This window comes from Gobius niger (assembly GCF_951799975.1).
Source record: "Gobius niger genome assembly, chromosome: 6".
Lineage (NCBI taxonomy): Eukaryota > Metazoa > Chordata > Actinopteri > Gobiiformes > Gobiidae > Gobius > Gobius niger.
This window is the reverse complement of record NC_136857.1, coordinates 19,257,523-19,273,617: the sequence shown is the minus strand read 5'-3', so window position 1 is coordinate 19,273,617 and position 16,095 is coordinate 19,257,523. Positions and strand designations below refer to the sequence as shown.

Genomic DNA, 16,095 nt, shown 5'->3' with positions numbered 1-16,095 from the left:
TTGGTCTTTGTGCGTGCCCGTGGAAGAGCTTGTTCACTTCTAACTTCACCCCGTTTAGGAACATGCTGGGAGAGGCCAAATGCTAACAACATCTTTGGTCGTTTTGAGTGACTGAGGGCAGACACAAAGACCAGACAGGTACGTATCAACTCGTCTAAGCTCAGGCAAGAACGTATCAATCAATCAATCAATCAATCAATCAATCAATCAATCAATCAATCAATCAATCAATCAATCAATCAATCAATCAATCAATCAATCAATCAATCAATCAATCAATCAATCAATCAATCAAAGAAACAGACAATAACCCTGCTCACCCCACCCCCCTCCCCATAGCCACACACACACACACACACACACATGCACACACGCACACAAACACACGCACACGCACATGATGAGATAGTGGACGTAGTATCTCAGTATGTAAAAATGGTGGCCTGTTCCTTTAAAACAACTCCATATTTGTTTAAGTTTTAAAAGGTACAACACTTTCAGATTTACTAATGATCCATTTGATTTGGCTAGTTTAGACAATGGTATTTCTTTATCCCCATCTGTTTCTTCCGCACACAGAATTAATCATGATCATGATCATGCTCTCAGGTCAGCGGATCAACTGCAACTGGTTGTCCCAAAAACCAAGCGCAAACTTCGGGAAGATCGGGCCTTCTCTGTTGCTGGCCCGCAGCTGTGGAACAGCTTTCATTAGAGATTAGACAGGCACAGTCCCTACCTGTTTTTAAATCTCTCCTAAAAACGCACCTTTTTTCTCTGGCGTTTAACGCAAATTGATGTTGTCTGCTGTTGTACTTTTTTCCTCATATTTTTTACTGTAAATATTTGTATCTGTTTCTGTGTGCGGCACTTTGGCCAACTGTACAGTTCGTAAAGTGCTTTATAAATAAAGTTGGTATGGTATGGTATGATTAATTACTCATGATCATTATGAGTTCATTGCCTAAGTGTTAATTCATGAGTATTTATTCATAAAAACTCATGAACTCATTTGAATACATTACAAATTATGAATTTATTATGCATTATGCATGAATTCATGCACCCTTATTATAAAGCGTTGTCTTATCTTTTGGGGACAATGACCACATGAACACATCATTGTTGAGACTTGTTCTTCTTCCTGTATATTTGCACTCAGTCTCTTCCTCTCAGCGGTGTAATGTGTTTAGTATGCTCTCCGCCTCAGCGCAGTATTTCTCCTTAAACCCACAGTGTCCTCAGGTCTCCACACAGAGGCACACACATCGAGGTGCGTAATGATTTTTACAAGGCTCGCTGCCGATGCCCTGTGGGACGCGAGTGGCTGGTGCAGGCAGGAGCTGAGCTAACTAGCCATAAAACTCTGATGGATGGAGGGAAGGCTGGACCGCAGAGTGGAAATGCCAGCGCGTTTATGGGCTGTTCCTTAGTGCTCACGCAGCCTGGCTAAAAACAGTCCAGTCCACCAGTTAATTATAGATATTTGTCAAGTGCTTTTATTTATTTATAAAGATGACAGCTTCTGTGATCTCAGTGACCTGTATTTCTCCCAGAAACCAATTAAGCCAATTCAGTATGTTCCTCCTTGTATTATAACAAAACAGGCCAAGGACAAGCACACTACGCTCAAGTAAAATACAGTACTCAAATTGATCTTTTTAAAGTACACCAAAACTAAATGCAAAATACCAAACAGGTTTAATTCATCACATGCATCTGCACTTCTTCGTTATTTTGTGTAAGTGGTACAAATATTTGGCAGTATTGATAGATGTATTTGGTCAGGAGGTTGCTGTCAGGAGGTTGCTCAGATTTCTCCTTCAAGGGCACTTCATTGAGCACCCCAACAAGGCCTCATGGGTCACATTACATGCCCTTCATAGAGTTTAAGATGCCCTGAGCATAGTCATTTGGAGAAGTAGCACTGTAACCTCCTTCATCTCTGAGGGTGCACTCAGCCAAGATACTGGCTACTTCTAGCATATTGTAAGATTTAGGTTTTTCTTTATAATGAAGTTTTGGGAGCCATTTTTTTTAATTCAGCAAATAACACACTTATAAGTATGTCTACAATGTTGACAAGACAAGCTGCTCTGCACACACACTGCAGCTCTACTGCTAAAGCTAAATCAATCCGTTCTCAAACCTCTAAACCCAGTTTGCAATGGGACTGTACCAGTTTTAAAGCTTTTACCGTATTATGTATAAAATACTAAGAAACAACTGAACAAACAATAGAAATAAAACACGATAAGGTTGTCATTAAAAATATTCAACCAAAGGAGGACAAAAACATTGTATTGGCAGACGATTGTACCACCAGTGGTACTTGAAGAGAAAACAGGATAATACATCTTAATGTGATATTGTAAATTCTTGCTGTGAAAATAAAAAGAAACCTCACGCATGTTTCTCCTGTTTCCCCATCTCACCAAACTGCATTTCCGCATTCTAACTCTTTTTACATTCATTACACCGCAGAACCACGCGCTCCCATTCTGTTGTTTTGGACGGCTGGTGATGGAAGTTGTGAAAAAGTGTGCGAGACTTATGAATAGGCAATATGCACCGCAATCTCCAGCGGTGCCCCTCACTCTGCATCCATTAGAGCATCTTCAAAACAGTGCTCCGGAGAGAGAAACAGAGTGATGGGTGGGGCGCTGGTTAGGCTTAGCTCAGTGTTAAGTCTCCATGTGTAACTGATGTGCAGCTGTTTACCACCGCGCACTACACAGGCTCATTACTGGAGCATGAGGCTTGTCATGACGAACACTCGTTAGCTGCTAATTACTTCTGCAGAGCTGCCCGACAAGGAGTGGAGAATGGCACTGAATCGTTGATAATAATATATAATAAATTAATAAACAAAGATATTGATATCGAGAAGAAATATTTAGATATTGTCAGTGTGAGTGTGTTTTCATGGTGTAGTTTATTTGACGTATCATAAAAACAGACTTGCATATGTGACGCAATATCATTAATAGCTGTTTATGGACTGGAGGGTGTATGATTGAATTTGTTGGTCAAAGCCAAAGCTTCACTATTAATTGCAATCGAAATGAAGTCACAATTTGAATGCTTGCAATTGGTATATCACAAACGCTGTGTGTATTGATTATGTTGTCTGAAAACAACATTGCTCCTGCGATAGAAAAGGTAACATGCAATTATAGAGCCATGTGCTGGGGAGGTGACAAATTGTTGTATATGAGAAACCTCGGGGATGAACTGTAGAAACAGAAATTGTCCAAACATTCCACTGGACTGCGGAGCTGTTGTAAATAATTTAAGCGGATTGCAAATTGAGACACATTTCTCCCCTGCTCCAGACTTGAAGGTGGTCCAGTGGAGTGGCCCCTCAGAGGTGGTGCTTCTGTCTCCTCCAGGGGGTGAGTGGATTTGATATTCACAGCACAGAGGACAGAAATAGCCCGGCGCCACAGCTCCTGAATGTCTTATTGTTCCTCAGCAGCAGCAGCAGCAGCAGCAGCAGTAGCAGCAGCTCGGAGGCAGACAGCTGACGGGCTCCACTGGTGAAATAAGCCCCAAGGAGCTTCAAAAGAGCTTCATGCCGAGCCTCACGCGATTCCCCTGCTGACAAAGACATCTGTCTGTAAACTGCACCAGCCACCGCTTTGAGCAGGGAAACAATGAACAGATAATTACTTTGTATCTGACCTTTGATACCTGCTGAATTTAGCTGATGTGTCGTGATCATGGGTATGGATTTCTCTAGCTGTGTCTGTGGTCTCATCTTCACAGAATCTGTCTGGATATTGGAATTGTGAGGTAAATGCACCCAAGTAAATGTCTGTTGATATATATAATGGCACCAATGAAACGTTTAGCTTCATCTTGCAATAGAAAGAGTCTTCCAAACCGTGATCGTAAATTCAAAGGGAGGCTGCTGGTTTTGCTGCTGCGGTGAGGTAGCAGGAGAGAGTGCACTTTTCACCTGGACACTTGTTTGTGCTTGTTCTGATCTACAGATGATGTGGTGACTGTTGCTTGTTCAGAGTGCCACCTCTGTTGTGAGGGTTCAGACGGGACAGGGCTGTCCTTGGTGTTCTGGATGAGCCCTCTGGCACAGGAAGCCATGTTCTCCTTTTAACCTTTCTCATTTGATTAAGAGGCAAAATAGTGTTTGACCTGCACTGAGGGGGGGCTTCTGGGTTCTGGGCCCTGGGCCAGTGTGGGGGGGAGAGGGCCCTGAGAAGGAGAGTATGGGAGATGCTGCAGAATATAAAGTGATGGGAGCGTGAACTGTTCACTTGTCCTTGTGCTGAGAGCCACTGGAGGATTCACCGGGCATCCTCTGTGCATGAGTGTATTATAAATAAGCAGCTTTATTCTGTGCAACAATAAAACAGAGCTGTTTTGATGTTCTGATGACAGAGCGAGGTCTATATGGAGCAAATTCAGTTGAGGAGTGTGAGAACAAACAGCGGACCAGGTTAATACTGTAGATTTCCATTACTGAAAACAATTATCTCCCATCTGAGAAATGCTGCATGAGTTTTGTAATGTAATGAGTTTGCTGTCCAACTCTGTTGTTTATTCCAACTCCATTATGAACTATGTGGAATTAATAATATACTGTGTAAAACTAGTCTAGCAGTCGGTACACCTGTTTTCTTTTCATTCACAGGAGTGTCTGGAATTGCACTCACAGACACTTTAGCAAACAGCCAATTCCAAAACCGCTAGGCTTTTTTTTTTTGCTCTAATCACAGGTGCAAATTTGTAACGTATCACTGAAATGCGTTGTCAAGTCATGTATCATTCAGAATGAACTTCATAAATTCTCTCACCTGAAATTGGCAATTTCCAGTGCAATATTTATTATTATATTTAATGTTTTGGTTCATTTTTTCCCCGTAAACCGCCATATTATTATTATTTGGTTAATCTTGTGCATTTCTCATTGTACTACGGACATAGCCTATAAAAACGTAAACCAACGTGCTGTGCATTTTGGAAAAATTGTGTAGTTAGTAACTTTAATATTATAATTTTTTTATTGTCAGTGACAGGGATCACAAATGTCCTTCAAGTCAAATGTCTAAATCAGGGGTCACCAACCTTTTTTCAGTTGAGGGCTACATTAAGAGCATTAAGTTGTCCGAGGGCTACCAGTGAAAAATAAATCCTAAAGACTTAAATGTACACTGTTCACTTATAGGATATTGACCCCATATTATATTAAAATAGCTTTATTTTAAACTCAAACAGAGTCACAAGAACAGAAATAACTGTAATTTTAAGAATCAGATTCAAGAAACTGAAGTGTTTTACACCTCAGAAAAAGTCCCAAGGGCTACTGGGTATGCCCCAAAGGGCCCCTTGGTGCCCGCAGGCCCCACGTTGGTGACCCCTGGTCTAAATTATCATTAATTGACCCACTGAACTGGTTTAAACACTTTTACCTTCTCAAAACGTTGTATGACAAACAACTGTGTGGATTTAGTACATTTATATCACTTGTATAGCACTTTTGAGCTCCTCGCCAAACAGGTTATGGGTCAATCTTAATATTATGACTTATCATTGTTTGTAAAATAAAACTTGCAAAGAAAATGATCAGGTGCACAAAAAAATGACTCTTGGGAATTCTTTTGTAACAGCGATAGCTTTTGTCCTTTGACTAATTAAAGACAACAGCATTCTCCCAACCCTGCAGTTTTTGGTGCTCAGAGCGGACGCACATACATCAGACTCATTAGCATTATAATAGCCCAGCGAGCACCGGAGCGCCACAACTACTCGCTCAGCTGTTATGAAGCCATTTGAAGAGGCAGGAAAACCTCCTGAGACTGGCTCTATGCTCCAGCTCCCGTCTCACACACACACCTAACAGCATTGACATTCAGGGCCTGCCTCTGCGAGCTCCTCAGCGGTGATGGATTCGGACCCAAAGCAGAAAAGGCGCACAGAAGCCCGCGGTCGGCTGAGTCCTCGTGGAGAATTAGGCCTGCCGGTGTGCAAGGCGAGGAGAATGCAGAGTGAGCCAGGGTTGATAGCAGCCCGCAGGCACAGAACAGCAGCGCGCGGGGAGGCAGAGGCATGACGGGGTGCTGGGTATCCTTGTTAGGCACTGTGAAATAACACAGGAGCGCAGGCAGGAGGCTTTGTGGAGCCAAGTTAGAAGAGGCAAAAGTTGAATGCGAGGCTTGGGGGGAAAAGTTTGGAGAATATTTGGTGTATTATGCAGATGAATGCAGAAGTGAAGGAGGGTTTGAAGCGACAGTGCAATTTGTGGTTGTAGCCTGGGATCGGATGAGGGATGTGCATGTGTTATATTCATTTAGATAAACAATCACAGTCCAATAAATCAATAGGGCTGGTCACGCCTTGATGTTTGAGTATTCCTGTTTGAATAGGAATTTGGCACCAATTCACTGTTATGAATCACCACCCGCTTTAACTAGATAGTAAAATGATTATTTAATAGATTTTTTTTGTTTGTTTTTATTTAATTTTCATTTAATGTGACTAGTTTCCCCTGGGGAGACTAACAGAACAGTGCTGTCGTGACTGCACACATCAGCACACATCTGCACACATCTGCCCCAATGGAGCCTCTGACCACCACCATGTATTCACAACCAATTTTTAGTGGTAGGGGAAACTGGAGTACCAGGAGGAAACCTATGCAGATACAAGGAGAACATGCAAACTCCAACAGAAAAGCCCCATCCAGGTGGGAATCGAACTCGGGACCTTCTTGCTGTGAAGCATGAGTGCTGACCGCTGCCACTACTGTTGGATGCATCTAACGTAAAAAGGATGTAAATAGGCTCACTGTACATTCATGCAAACATTATCTGGTGTAAAATGTGTCACTGATCCCAGAAAAGCTTCAGAAAGGCGTGAGTGCTTATCAGGTATCCACAGTACCACTACTTTGAGTTTGAACTAAGACCAACTGTATACTCTAGATTACATTTCAACAGATTTTAATTTTTTCTATCCTTTTGTAAGTATACATTGCACAAATACAGTATGAGTTCGGCGGGCTAACCCCATTACTCTCCAAACAGATGTATTTATGTGTAGCTTCTAGACTTTTAGAATGTGAACGTGTTGTCCCAACGTGAACCGTGTCTTTTGTTTCTGTTGCAGACTCCAAGCTCCATGAGTTCTCATAAATAACAATAGTCTGACACTTCACTTAAGAACCAGCGCTGTCATAAAAACCCTGGATTTATACATAGGCTTCCAAAGAAACTATAAGCTTTATAAATGTGTACATAAAAGTGAGCTATTATACCTTTGCTGTTATGTCTGTCCTTGCAGTTACATTGTGGAGCATGAGGGTCAGGCTTAAAGGTGCCAAAAGGGTATTGACTTTTGCCTTGAACAGGGCCAGTATTACAAAATAAAAGTAGGAGTGAAATCATGTTGGATGTGATGAACAATAATCTAAAGAAGGAAGTTATTTGTTTCTGAACCGGAGCTTAATGCACTGAAAATGCCACATAAGACTTAAAACAACACACATTTATTTCTGCCATCGTGTTGGCCTAATTCACTCCTCACAGTACCTCTACTTACTGCTTCCTTGCACTGTTGTCTGTTGAACATTATATACCACATTTGTGATTTGATTTTAAATCCCCTTGCAGTATGTATTCAATAATAATGTGAATATTGATCAGAGGAGTTCGATCTGGATCATCATCTGAATTGTACAGTCCACGGGCATCGATTTGTGTATTTCATTCTCACAATTATTTCCTCCCAGTCATTCAAATAACCACCAGTATTTATCATAGTGACACTTTGCCAATACACAGTGCTGCAAATGGAATATTTTAATGTTATTGCTGCTTAAGTTTTAGCTTTTGGTTGGTGGAAATGCCTGAACACATTTTTATATTTACCAGCTCCTTTAGGCCTAATGTTATCACACACATTGGATTGTGAGGTGCCAAGATAAGTAGTAATGCAAATATTTCCATGAAGTCTGTCTCAATTTTTTTTTTTTAGCTCTCCATGTTTTAAGTTTGTTCACTTGTCAAAAACAGGTCTTAGTAATCTTTTCCTTCTTAAGCGCTCTGTGCTGCTGTGTCTCCTGGAGTTTATTGGATTATTGAAACAACCCCCAAAATCACTAGAGCCGTTCTGAGCACTCAAACTGTATTTTGATATAAAAGATAAAATTCTACCACTTCCTTTGTGTAGCCCATCTCCAACTGAACCCCCCTCCCAAATGTGGTCCTCCTTCAACCTTGTGTGTCTTTATGATATTTCTGCACCGGTGGCCAAAATGAAACCCTCTTCCAGTTCTGTAGATCTACTGCCATTTAAGCTCTTCGTGAACACTTGGGCCATGACACAATTGGGCCATGTGTGACCAAAATGTTTAATTTGACGCTCTCTTCACGTGTGTTTCCTGGTTTGTTCAAACATGCTATTGTGGAACCGAAACTTAAAAAACCCAATCTGGACCAATCAGACCTCAGCAACTTTAGGACAATTTCTAAACTTCCCTTTTTGGGCAAATTGTTGGAAAAAGTGGTTTCATTACAACTTTCATCATTTTTGGAGTCGCATGACATTTATGATAAGTTTCAATCAGGGTTTCGTAAATTCCACTCTACAAAGACTGCTCTTTTGAAAGTGTCCAGTGACATCATGATGTCTGCAGACTCGACCCCCGGATTCTGATAAACTAGCTACGTGACTGCATTGGGATGTCGGGCCTAGTGCTTCAATGGTTCACTTCATACCTGAGTGGGAGAACGTTCAGTGTGTCTGTCAATAATATAATGTCCGAGTCCGGCAATCGGCTGTGTGGTGTGCCCCAGGGCTCTGTTTTGGGGCCTCTCCTATTTTTGTTGTATATTCTTCCTCTTGGTCGGATAATCCAGCAGTTTAGTGTTGTGTCCTATCATCTATTTGCTGATGATCTACAGTTGTACTGTTCTTTTAAGTCTTCCGAGGTCCATAAACTGAGCTCCTTACTCAAGTGTCTCACACAAGTGAAGCAGTGGTTAAGTGAAAATAGTCTTCAACTGAACTCCGCCAAAATTGAAACCCTTATCATCGCCCCAGATAGTGCTACCCCCACTATCAAACAGTACTTGGGTGACTTGGGTCTCTCAGCCAAAGCAAAGCTGAGGAACTTAGGGGTGATCTTTGAGGAATCCATGTCATTGGAGAAACACTGTAGACAGCTGGTAAAGAACTGCTTCTTTCAGTTGCGCAACATCGCCAAGCTCAGGTCCATGATGCCCAGAGAAGATCTTGAAATGATTATTCATGCATTTGTGTCCACACGCCTGGACTACTGCAACAGCCTCTTCACGTGCCTCCACCAAAAAGAGCTAGCTCGGTTGCAGTCAGTTCAAATCTCAGCCGCAAGACTTTTAACCAGCACCAACAGGAGGGTCCATGTCACTCCTGTGTTGAAATCTCTTCACTGGCTCGTCGTTGAATTCCGTGTTCAATTTAAAATCTTGGTGCTAACTTTTTGAGCCCTACATGGTCAAGCTCCTTCTTACATTGTTAACCTCAGAAAACACAAGATGAGACTAAACTACACTAGACTAAATGAGCAGAGGAAATGGTTGTGTCCAAGTGGTGCCGCCTTCGAGCTCTCCGTTCATCTCTGTGATAATGAGATGCTGTAGGCGCAGCTCCCTCTTCTGTACACACTGTTATTATTATTACTATGTGCCAACAACAGCACTGGGGCGGACACAGACTTTGAAGATTTACAAACTATATACAAACTATATTTAATCATTTAAGATAAAAGAAAAAAAAAAAATGATTATTGACTATGTACCTTTCAATGCAAACTTTGTAACCTCTCAGACTACTTACAGACCTAACACCTGTTGATTTTGCTGACTAACCACTTCCAAAACAAGAAGAAGAAGAAAACAAAAAAGGGGGTCAGTGTCTGTGTAATAGATTGGGTTTGTGTATCGCATTTCCCTGTGGCCATTATTTGCAGAACTATTAGTTCAGAGAGATCCACTCGGATACCTCTGTGTGCTTCAGAAGTGGAACAAGACGGATGATGATTGTCCAGGCGTTCTCTCTGACGCAGCACTTTTACATTTCCGACCTGGTTCTGAATATTATCTGCGCGAGCAAGCGAAGTGTGGACATTGTTCGCTTCTCTGTGAGTGTAATGTTAAATCGATAGCGCTCGCGTCTCAGGTTTCACAAATGAAAAACACAAGCAGCCGTGATCAATGGACAAGAGCAATGTGTGACCGGCTGGTGGTTTGTGAAACACTAGAACATTCATAACATAGAATACTGTATTTGACCGGAGGTAAATCGAGGTCATAGCAAAGAGCCTGACTGATAGATTCCTGATCGAACGATTGATTGATTGATTGATTGCCTGCTGTTTCAAAAGTCACAGAATAGTGTTGGTCAAAGTTGGAACAATTGTGCTTGTTTATCTGTTTATGTTTTTTTATTCCCTGTAATGGTACCATCTTGAGCTAATTGTCTGATATTTTTAACACATCATTTTCCCTCGACAAAACGCTGTGACAGATTTGATCGTTTATCTGAATAAAGATCACAGCCTGTCATGTGTGACTGTAGATTTCCCACGAGGCCAAAACCATCATGTCATCATTTCACAGTAAACTCCCATGTGCAGACCCCCAATGCGTGGCTGTCATTTTCATACAGTATAATTCCTTTTTGATGAACCCATATCTAACCCCGGCTTAATATCCCTCTCTGCAATAACACCTGCTGCCCTGATGTAGCCTCACGTCATGTGATGGAACTGGTTTGAGCAAGAAGCCAGGCCCAATACTCACCACACACATTATACTGTACTTCAATGAAAGGTCACAATGAAGCCCACAATTCAGAAACATGGAATAGGCAATGGTGATGTTAAAGATTGACCTATTATTGACAAAAAAAAATATCTGTTTATTTTTAATGGGGGGAAAAAACATACTCAATTGTATGTTTTGCTGTCCTCAACATAGTTTAAACAATCAAAATGGCGCTTGTGGCTGTAGGCTATGCTTCAAAAGAGGCTGAATTGAATTTCTGGCTCATAATGGAACCTCTGACCTCCCCTTTACCACAACAGGCTGCGTGAGTGCACCCCGTCAGAGTTCATCACTGTCATCAGCTTCAGACCCAGCACAACAAAATGATTTATGAGTTTACGAGAGCGCTTCTGACACTTCACTCACATCTGCAATTCGCCACAAATGGTTTTAGTTTGAATGGACAACTGCGCCATCTCATTTGATTGAGAGTCAATTTAATCTCTGTCCATGTAAGAGCTCATACATCGGTTTGGTAAATGGTCCATCATGTATTCTATAGGTAACATGGGAAATGAGTTAAATGATCATAATGGATCTGGCAACAACATAAACAAAACGAAACCCAAAGAGATAACAGCGACATTCTAGATAGCATAGTCATCCATTCTTCGTTTTCTAGCATATAATGACACTGCTTGATGTTTCATGCTGATCTGGAGACATACCCTGGTTTTATTGATGTGACTTGTGTTTCTGTGTTGCAGCCATGTTCACGGAGGTGCCCCACGACATGACGGCCCATCGGGGTCAGGACGTGGAGATGGCCTGCTCCTTCAGGGGGGCGGGCATGCCCTCCTACTCCCTGGAGATCCAGTGGTGGTACATCCGCAACCACATGGACTGGACCGATCGGCAGCCCTGGACCACCAACGAGGTCTGCTGCACTTGTTTTGATAGCATGTACTGAGCCAGATGAATTGTGATACTCTCATGTTCTGTTGATAGTTGCATAATAATTAAAGAAAAGTGTCCCATCTTTTGACAAATCCAGCTCATATACATAAATGATAAATTATCTTATTTCTGGCATGTGAGAGAAAAGTTTATGCTTTTGTGTCCAGGGTCCAGTCTCTTGATTATATGAGCACAGGTTGACTTTTTACATAGCAGAGCTCATCAATGAATCAGCAATTCTACCATTTTAATTCAGTGTGTTTTCATATTGTTTATCTGATCATTAATCGTCAGTGTAAGTGTCTTGAGACGCTTTGGGGGTCTGGACTTAAGCCTCTGGAGGTCCGGATTTGGACCTTGTTTTTGTCTGCAGTTTATTTTGACTATAATATATATTTCTGGCCTCTTTTCTAGGTGTCCCTGGATGAGGAGATGCCAAAAGATGCAACAAAAATAAGTGTGAGTGTAACTAACACTTCAACACAAAAGACTGTAAATCCGTATTGTCTCGAATGTACCGTGTAGACTCAAAAGCTTATAGTATACTGTGCCACTCCAGGATGTAGGATGCGCCAGTGATATTGAACAGTTCAACATGAAGCTGACAGCGCTGTAAACATGTGTAGGTGGTAAGTGTTCTCCAGAGCTCCAAGCATCTGCTCAATCCCTCCCACGCGCCTCTACAGCTTTATTAACACAGGATCGCAAGGTCAGCATAAGTTTAAACAATACTTCCAGTTTGGCAGTTATATATAATAAAAAGTTAATGCCTTGGAGAAAACATAATCAGTGATTTTCTCAAATGAGGAGCAGTTTCTTCTTCAGTTCAATTCATTTTGCAGATTGCAATACAACAACAACAAAAAATGCTGATTTGATGAAGGTGTCCCAAGATGTCCTTAAACCCTTAACCCTTAAACCCTTTAATGGAAATGACAAACTCTTCTTGTACTGGTAATAAAGTGGGCAAGGTATTAATGAGTGAGTGCCTTGTAATTTATGTAAAATCAATGAAAGTTTTTGGTCTGTATAAAGGTCAACTTACTTTAGTCCCTATGTTCATGAACGCAGACACAATAGACTAGAGTGATAGACTAGAATGATTTGGGTCAGACTCAATAAAGCAAAGAATAGCCTTGAAAATACCCACTCACACCTTCTTCCTCTCTCCCTGATGTCGACGGGAGTCTTTACGTTGGCGGTAGGACCCTGCTGTGATCCCAGAGACACACTGTAGAAAGTGATGAGAGTGTGGGATGTGATAAGATGTGACGCAGCAGATATAAATACTGATTCATTTATCAGCTCCTCCTCTCTGAGACACTCCCAGATGGCAGCTCACACCGAGCCACATTAACAAAAGGCACAGCTTAGGCTACGCACAACTGTTCTTTCAGCAGAGTGCCATAGATGCACACAGTAAACATTTTAATGTACCCTAAATCATTTATTAGATTCTGACTCTTCATTCAAAAGTTCTCTTATGTTTTATTATTTTCGTATTGATCAATCTATGGTCTATTCCTCTGGGTAGAGCAGCAGAAACTGCTGCAATCAAATCCAAATTCAGATTGAAATGGCTGCAATATAATGTCGATATAATGTCTTCTATAACCAACAAAATATTTTGCCCTATGGGATGAATAAACCTGCAAACCTTGTCGCTTTGTATTGGTATATATATATATATATATATATATATATATATATATATATATATATATATATATATATATTATATATATATTCGCATTAGTAATTAATAGGCCATTAATAACATGCTTGTAAAGATATTAATGAGCTGCTCATTATACTATTATCTTTTACAATTCTAGTAGGCCATTAATAATAGTTTATTCATGGGCTGCCCTAATCCTAGCCCTAAACAGATTGCTAATACTTGTTAATACCTAATTAATACATAACGCGCAACCATTAATAAAAAGAGATACCAATGTATTTAATTATTGTCATTTGAAAAGCAAATCAAATCTAATTTATAGGCAAGTGCACGCATGTTCCTGTGTGTATACTTGCATATGGACACAAAAATAATTCTGAATTGTCTTGCTGTTGAACAAAAAAAAAAAGTTACTACTGAATACGTATAGCACGAGAGTGATTAATAATGGTGAATGAGGGGTAGGCGGACGTAAGCTCGGCTTCAACCTACTCCTTTTGAGCCTTATTGTGATTAAATGTTTAACTACTGTAAGAATAAGAATATAAACAGCGCAAATAAACGGCTCAATCAATCAATCAATCAATCAATCTCAATACCTGAAAAATTGTCATCAGATGTTTCTGTGCGGCACGGTGGCGCAGTGAATTGCGCCAGTGCTTAATTTGTAAATTAGTATTTTCAGGAGCACTTTTGGTCTGATGTGATGGATTCAGGGCCAAAATATTTGCCGGAACATTCTCATTAAACACCATTATATCAGATCAAATCTTTGTCGGATCCTAAATATTTCCTGGACCCATTACCCTAAAAAACTGAAAATTGGGGGAATGCGTTTCCCTAAAGGGGGGATCAAATTAAGCACAGGTTAGTGCTTGTATTTCACAGCTGATCCTCAGGCCACCTCAGCTGACGGCCCTCGAATGGAAAAGGCCATGGCCGTGTTGACCCTCCCTCTATGTTTAAGAGCTCAAGCTTTTCTGTTGAGGACAAAGGATCATAATAATCGATGTCTTCTTGGAAACATTTCGGCCAAGGTTAAACCAAACCTTGGCCGAGGTTTGGGCCAAGGTTTGGTTTAACCTTGCGTGAACTGTGTGTCAAACGTGATAAGGATCATGAAAAATAGCTTTTGGATGTTTTTTTTTGTGTGTTTAACATATAATTGCAACCAGAAAATATTGACTTTTTTAGCTTCATCCGCATACCATTAAAAAAGTGCCATTATGTTTAAAAACTGCGCCCTTATTACTTATTACTTTTAAGTAACTTGCCCACATGTTTCTAATTTTGTCGTGTTGCGGTAATTATGCGTCTCAGAAGTCTTCGGAGGTGCAGGTGTGTTTGTGTCTGTGGAGAAGGTTAGTGTCTCCTGTTAGCGCTGAGCTGTTAAGACGCTAATCACCTCCCACTCCTCCACAGCTTAACCCGAGAAGAGAGTGGCACGGTCTCATTTATGGATCAGAAATACTGTATTTATAATCCCCACAGGCTCAAGGTTCAGAGGAAGTGGCAATTACATGTGAAAAGCGATAACTGGTTCAACTTTTACCGTATTCTGATTTCTTGCTCTCTGCTTTTTTATCAGGTGGTAAAGGTCGTTGGCAGCAACATCTCCCACAAACTGCGCCTGTCCCGGGTCAAGCAGTCCGACGAGGGCACGTACGAATGCCGCGTGATCGACTTCAGCGACGTGGGCGGGGCCCGTCACCACCGCGTGCGCGCACACCTGCAGGTCGTCCCGGAAACCGAGGCCAACCAGGGCAAACCCAACGGAGATCACAGCAACTTCGAACCACTGGACGACACCAAGACAGCCATTGCCGTCGCTAAGGGGGCGGAGCATCATGCTAAAGACCACGCCCACCATCAGAATCACAGCAAGAAGCCGAATACTAACCCCGCCCCTCACCATGGCCACTCCCACACACACAAGGCCAAAGAGCTGAAGCGGAGGGACAGTAGCAATGACTGCACCGATGAGGCTAGCTGCGCTCTGTAGATGGTCGGTCATCCCACCACAGTGATGCATAACACAAGGATTGCATAACATGAAGCGTGTCGGGGCATAAAAAGCTCCTCTTTCCTCCCCCAAGCTGTTCCATGTCGAGTGGTGGAGGTGGAAGAAATTGGCAGGTTTTTTTTTCTGCCCCACATAGGTCCTGGATGCAGCTGCCCACTCTGTGCGTTAGGCCTCGCTTCACAACATTCAGCGAAACAGAGGCTGCGTGTATATAGGCAGCTCAACTGTTCTCTGGTCGTCGCGCCAACAAAGACTATGATTACCCACAATGCTCGACTCCACTCCCGCACTTCACAGTCTGTAAATGATAGCCTTGCTCTCATACTCATTCTTCTTTTACTGCCTTACCCCGTTATCTAGTGCACTCAAAGTATGACAGTTCTTTGTAACTGGAGGATGACACTTAACTTTTCTTTCAATTATCAAGAGTAATAATGTAATGTACAATTATGGGAAAGGTTATTGCCCATTTCATGAATTTTCCAAACTCAAACTATACATTTCTCATAGATCATAGATGATCACAGTTCTGTAAAAAAAAAAAAAAAAACTGATGATCTAACAGAAAAACATATTATAAAGTATCATAAATCTACCAGATGTTTATGTTGTTATTCAGAACAATTAAAAATCCTTAAAGCTGGCACAACATCATGTCTAAGTTGTTT

The 16,095-nt window shown here is 41.4% G+C and overlaps 1 protein-coding gene across 1 annotated transcript in view; it reads left to right on the top strand.

The window, feature by feature from the left end:
• vstm2la (V-set and transmembrane domain containing 2 like a) overlaps positions 1–15,850 on the top strand; it is a 46,580-nt gene extending 30,730 nt beyond the window's left edge. Inside the window, exons 2-4 of the mRNA XM_079557648.1 lie at positions 11,534–11,703; positions 12,138–12,182; positions 14,993–15,850. Of these exons, the coding sequence (XP_079413774.1) occupies positions 11,534–11,703; positions 12,138–12,182; positions 14,993–15,406 (629 nt within the window). The 3' untranslated portion in view covers positions 15,407–15,850. The remainder of the gene's footprint in view (positions 1–11,533; positions 11,704–12,137; positions 12,183–14,992) is intronic.
• Positions 15,851–16,095: the final 245 nt, after the last annotated feature.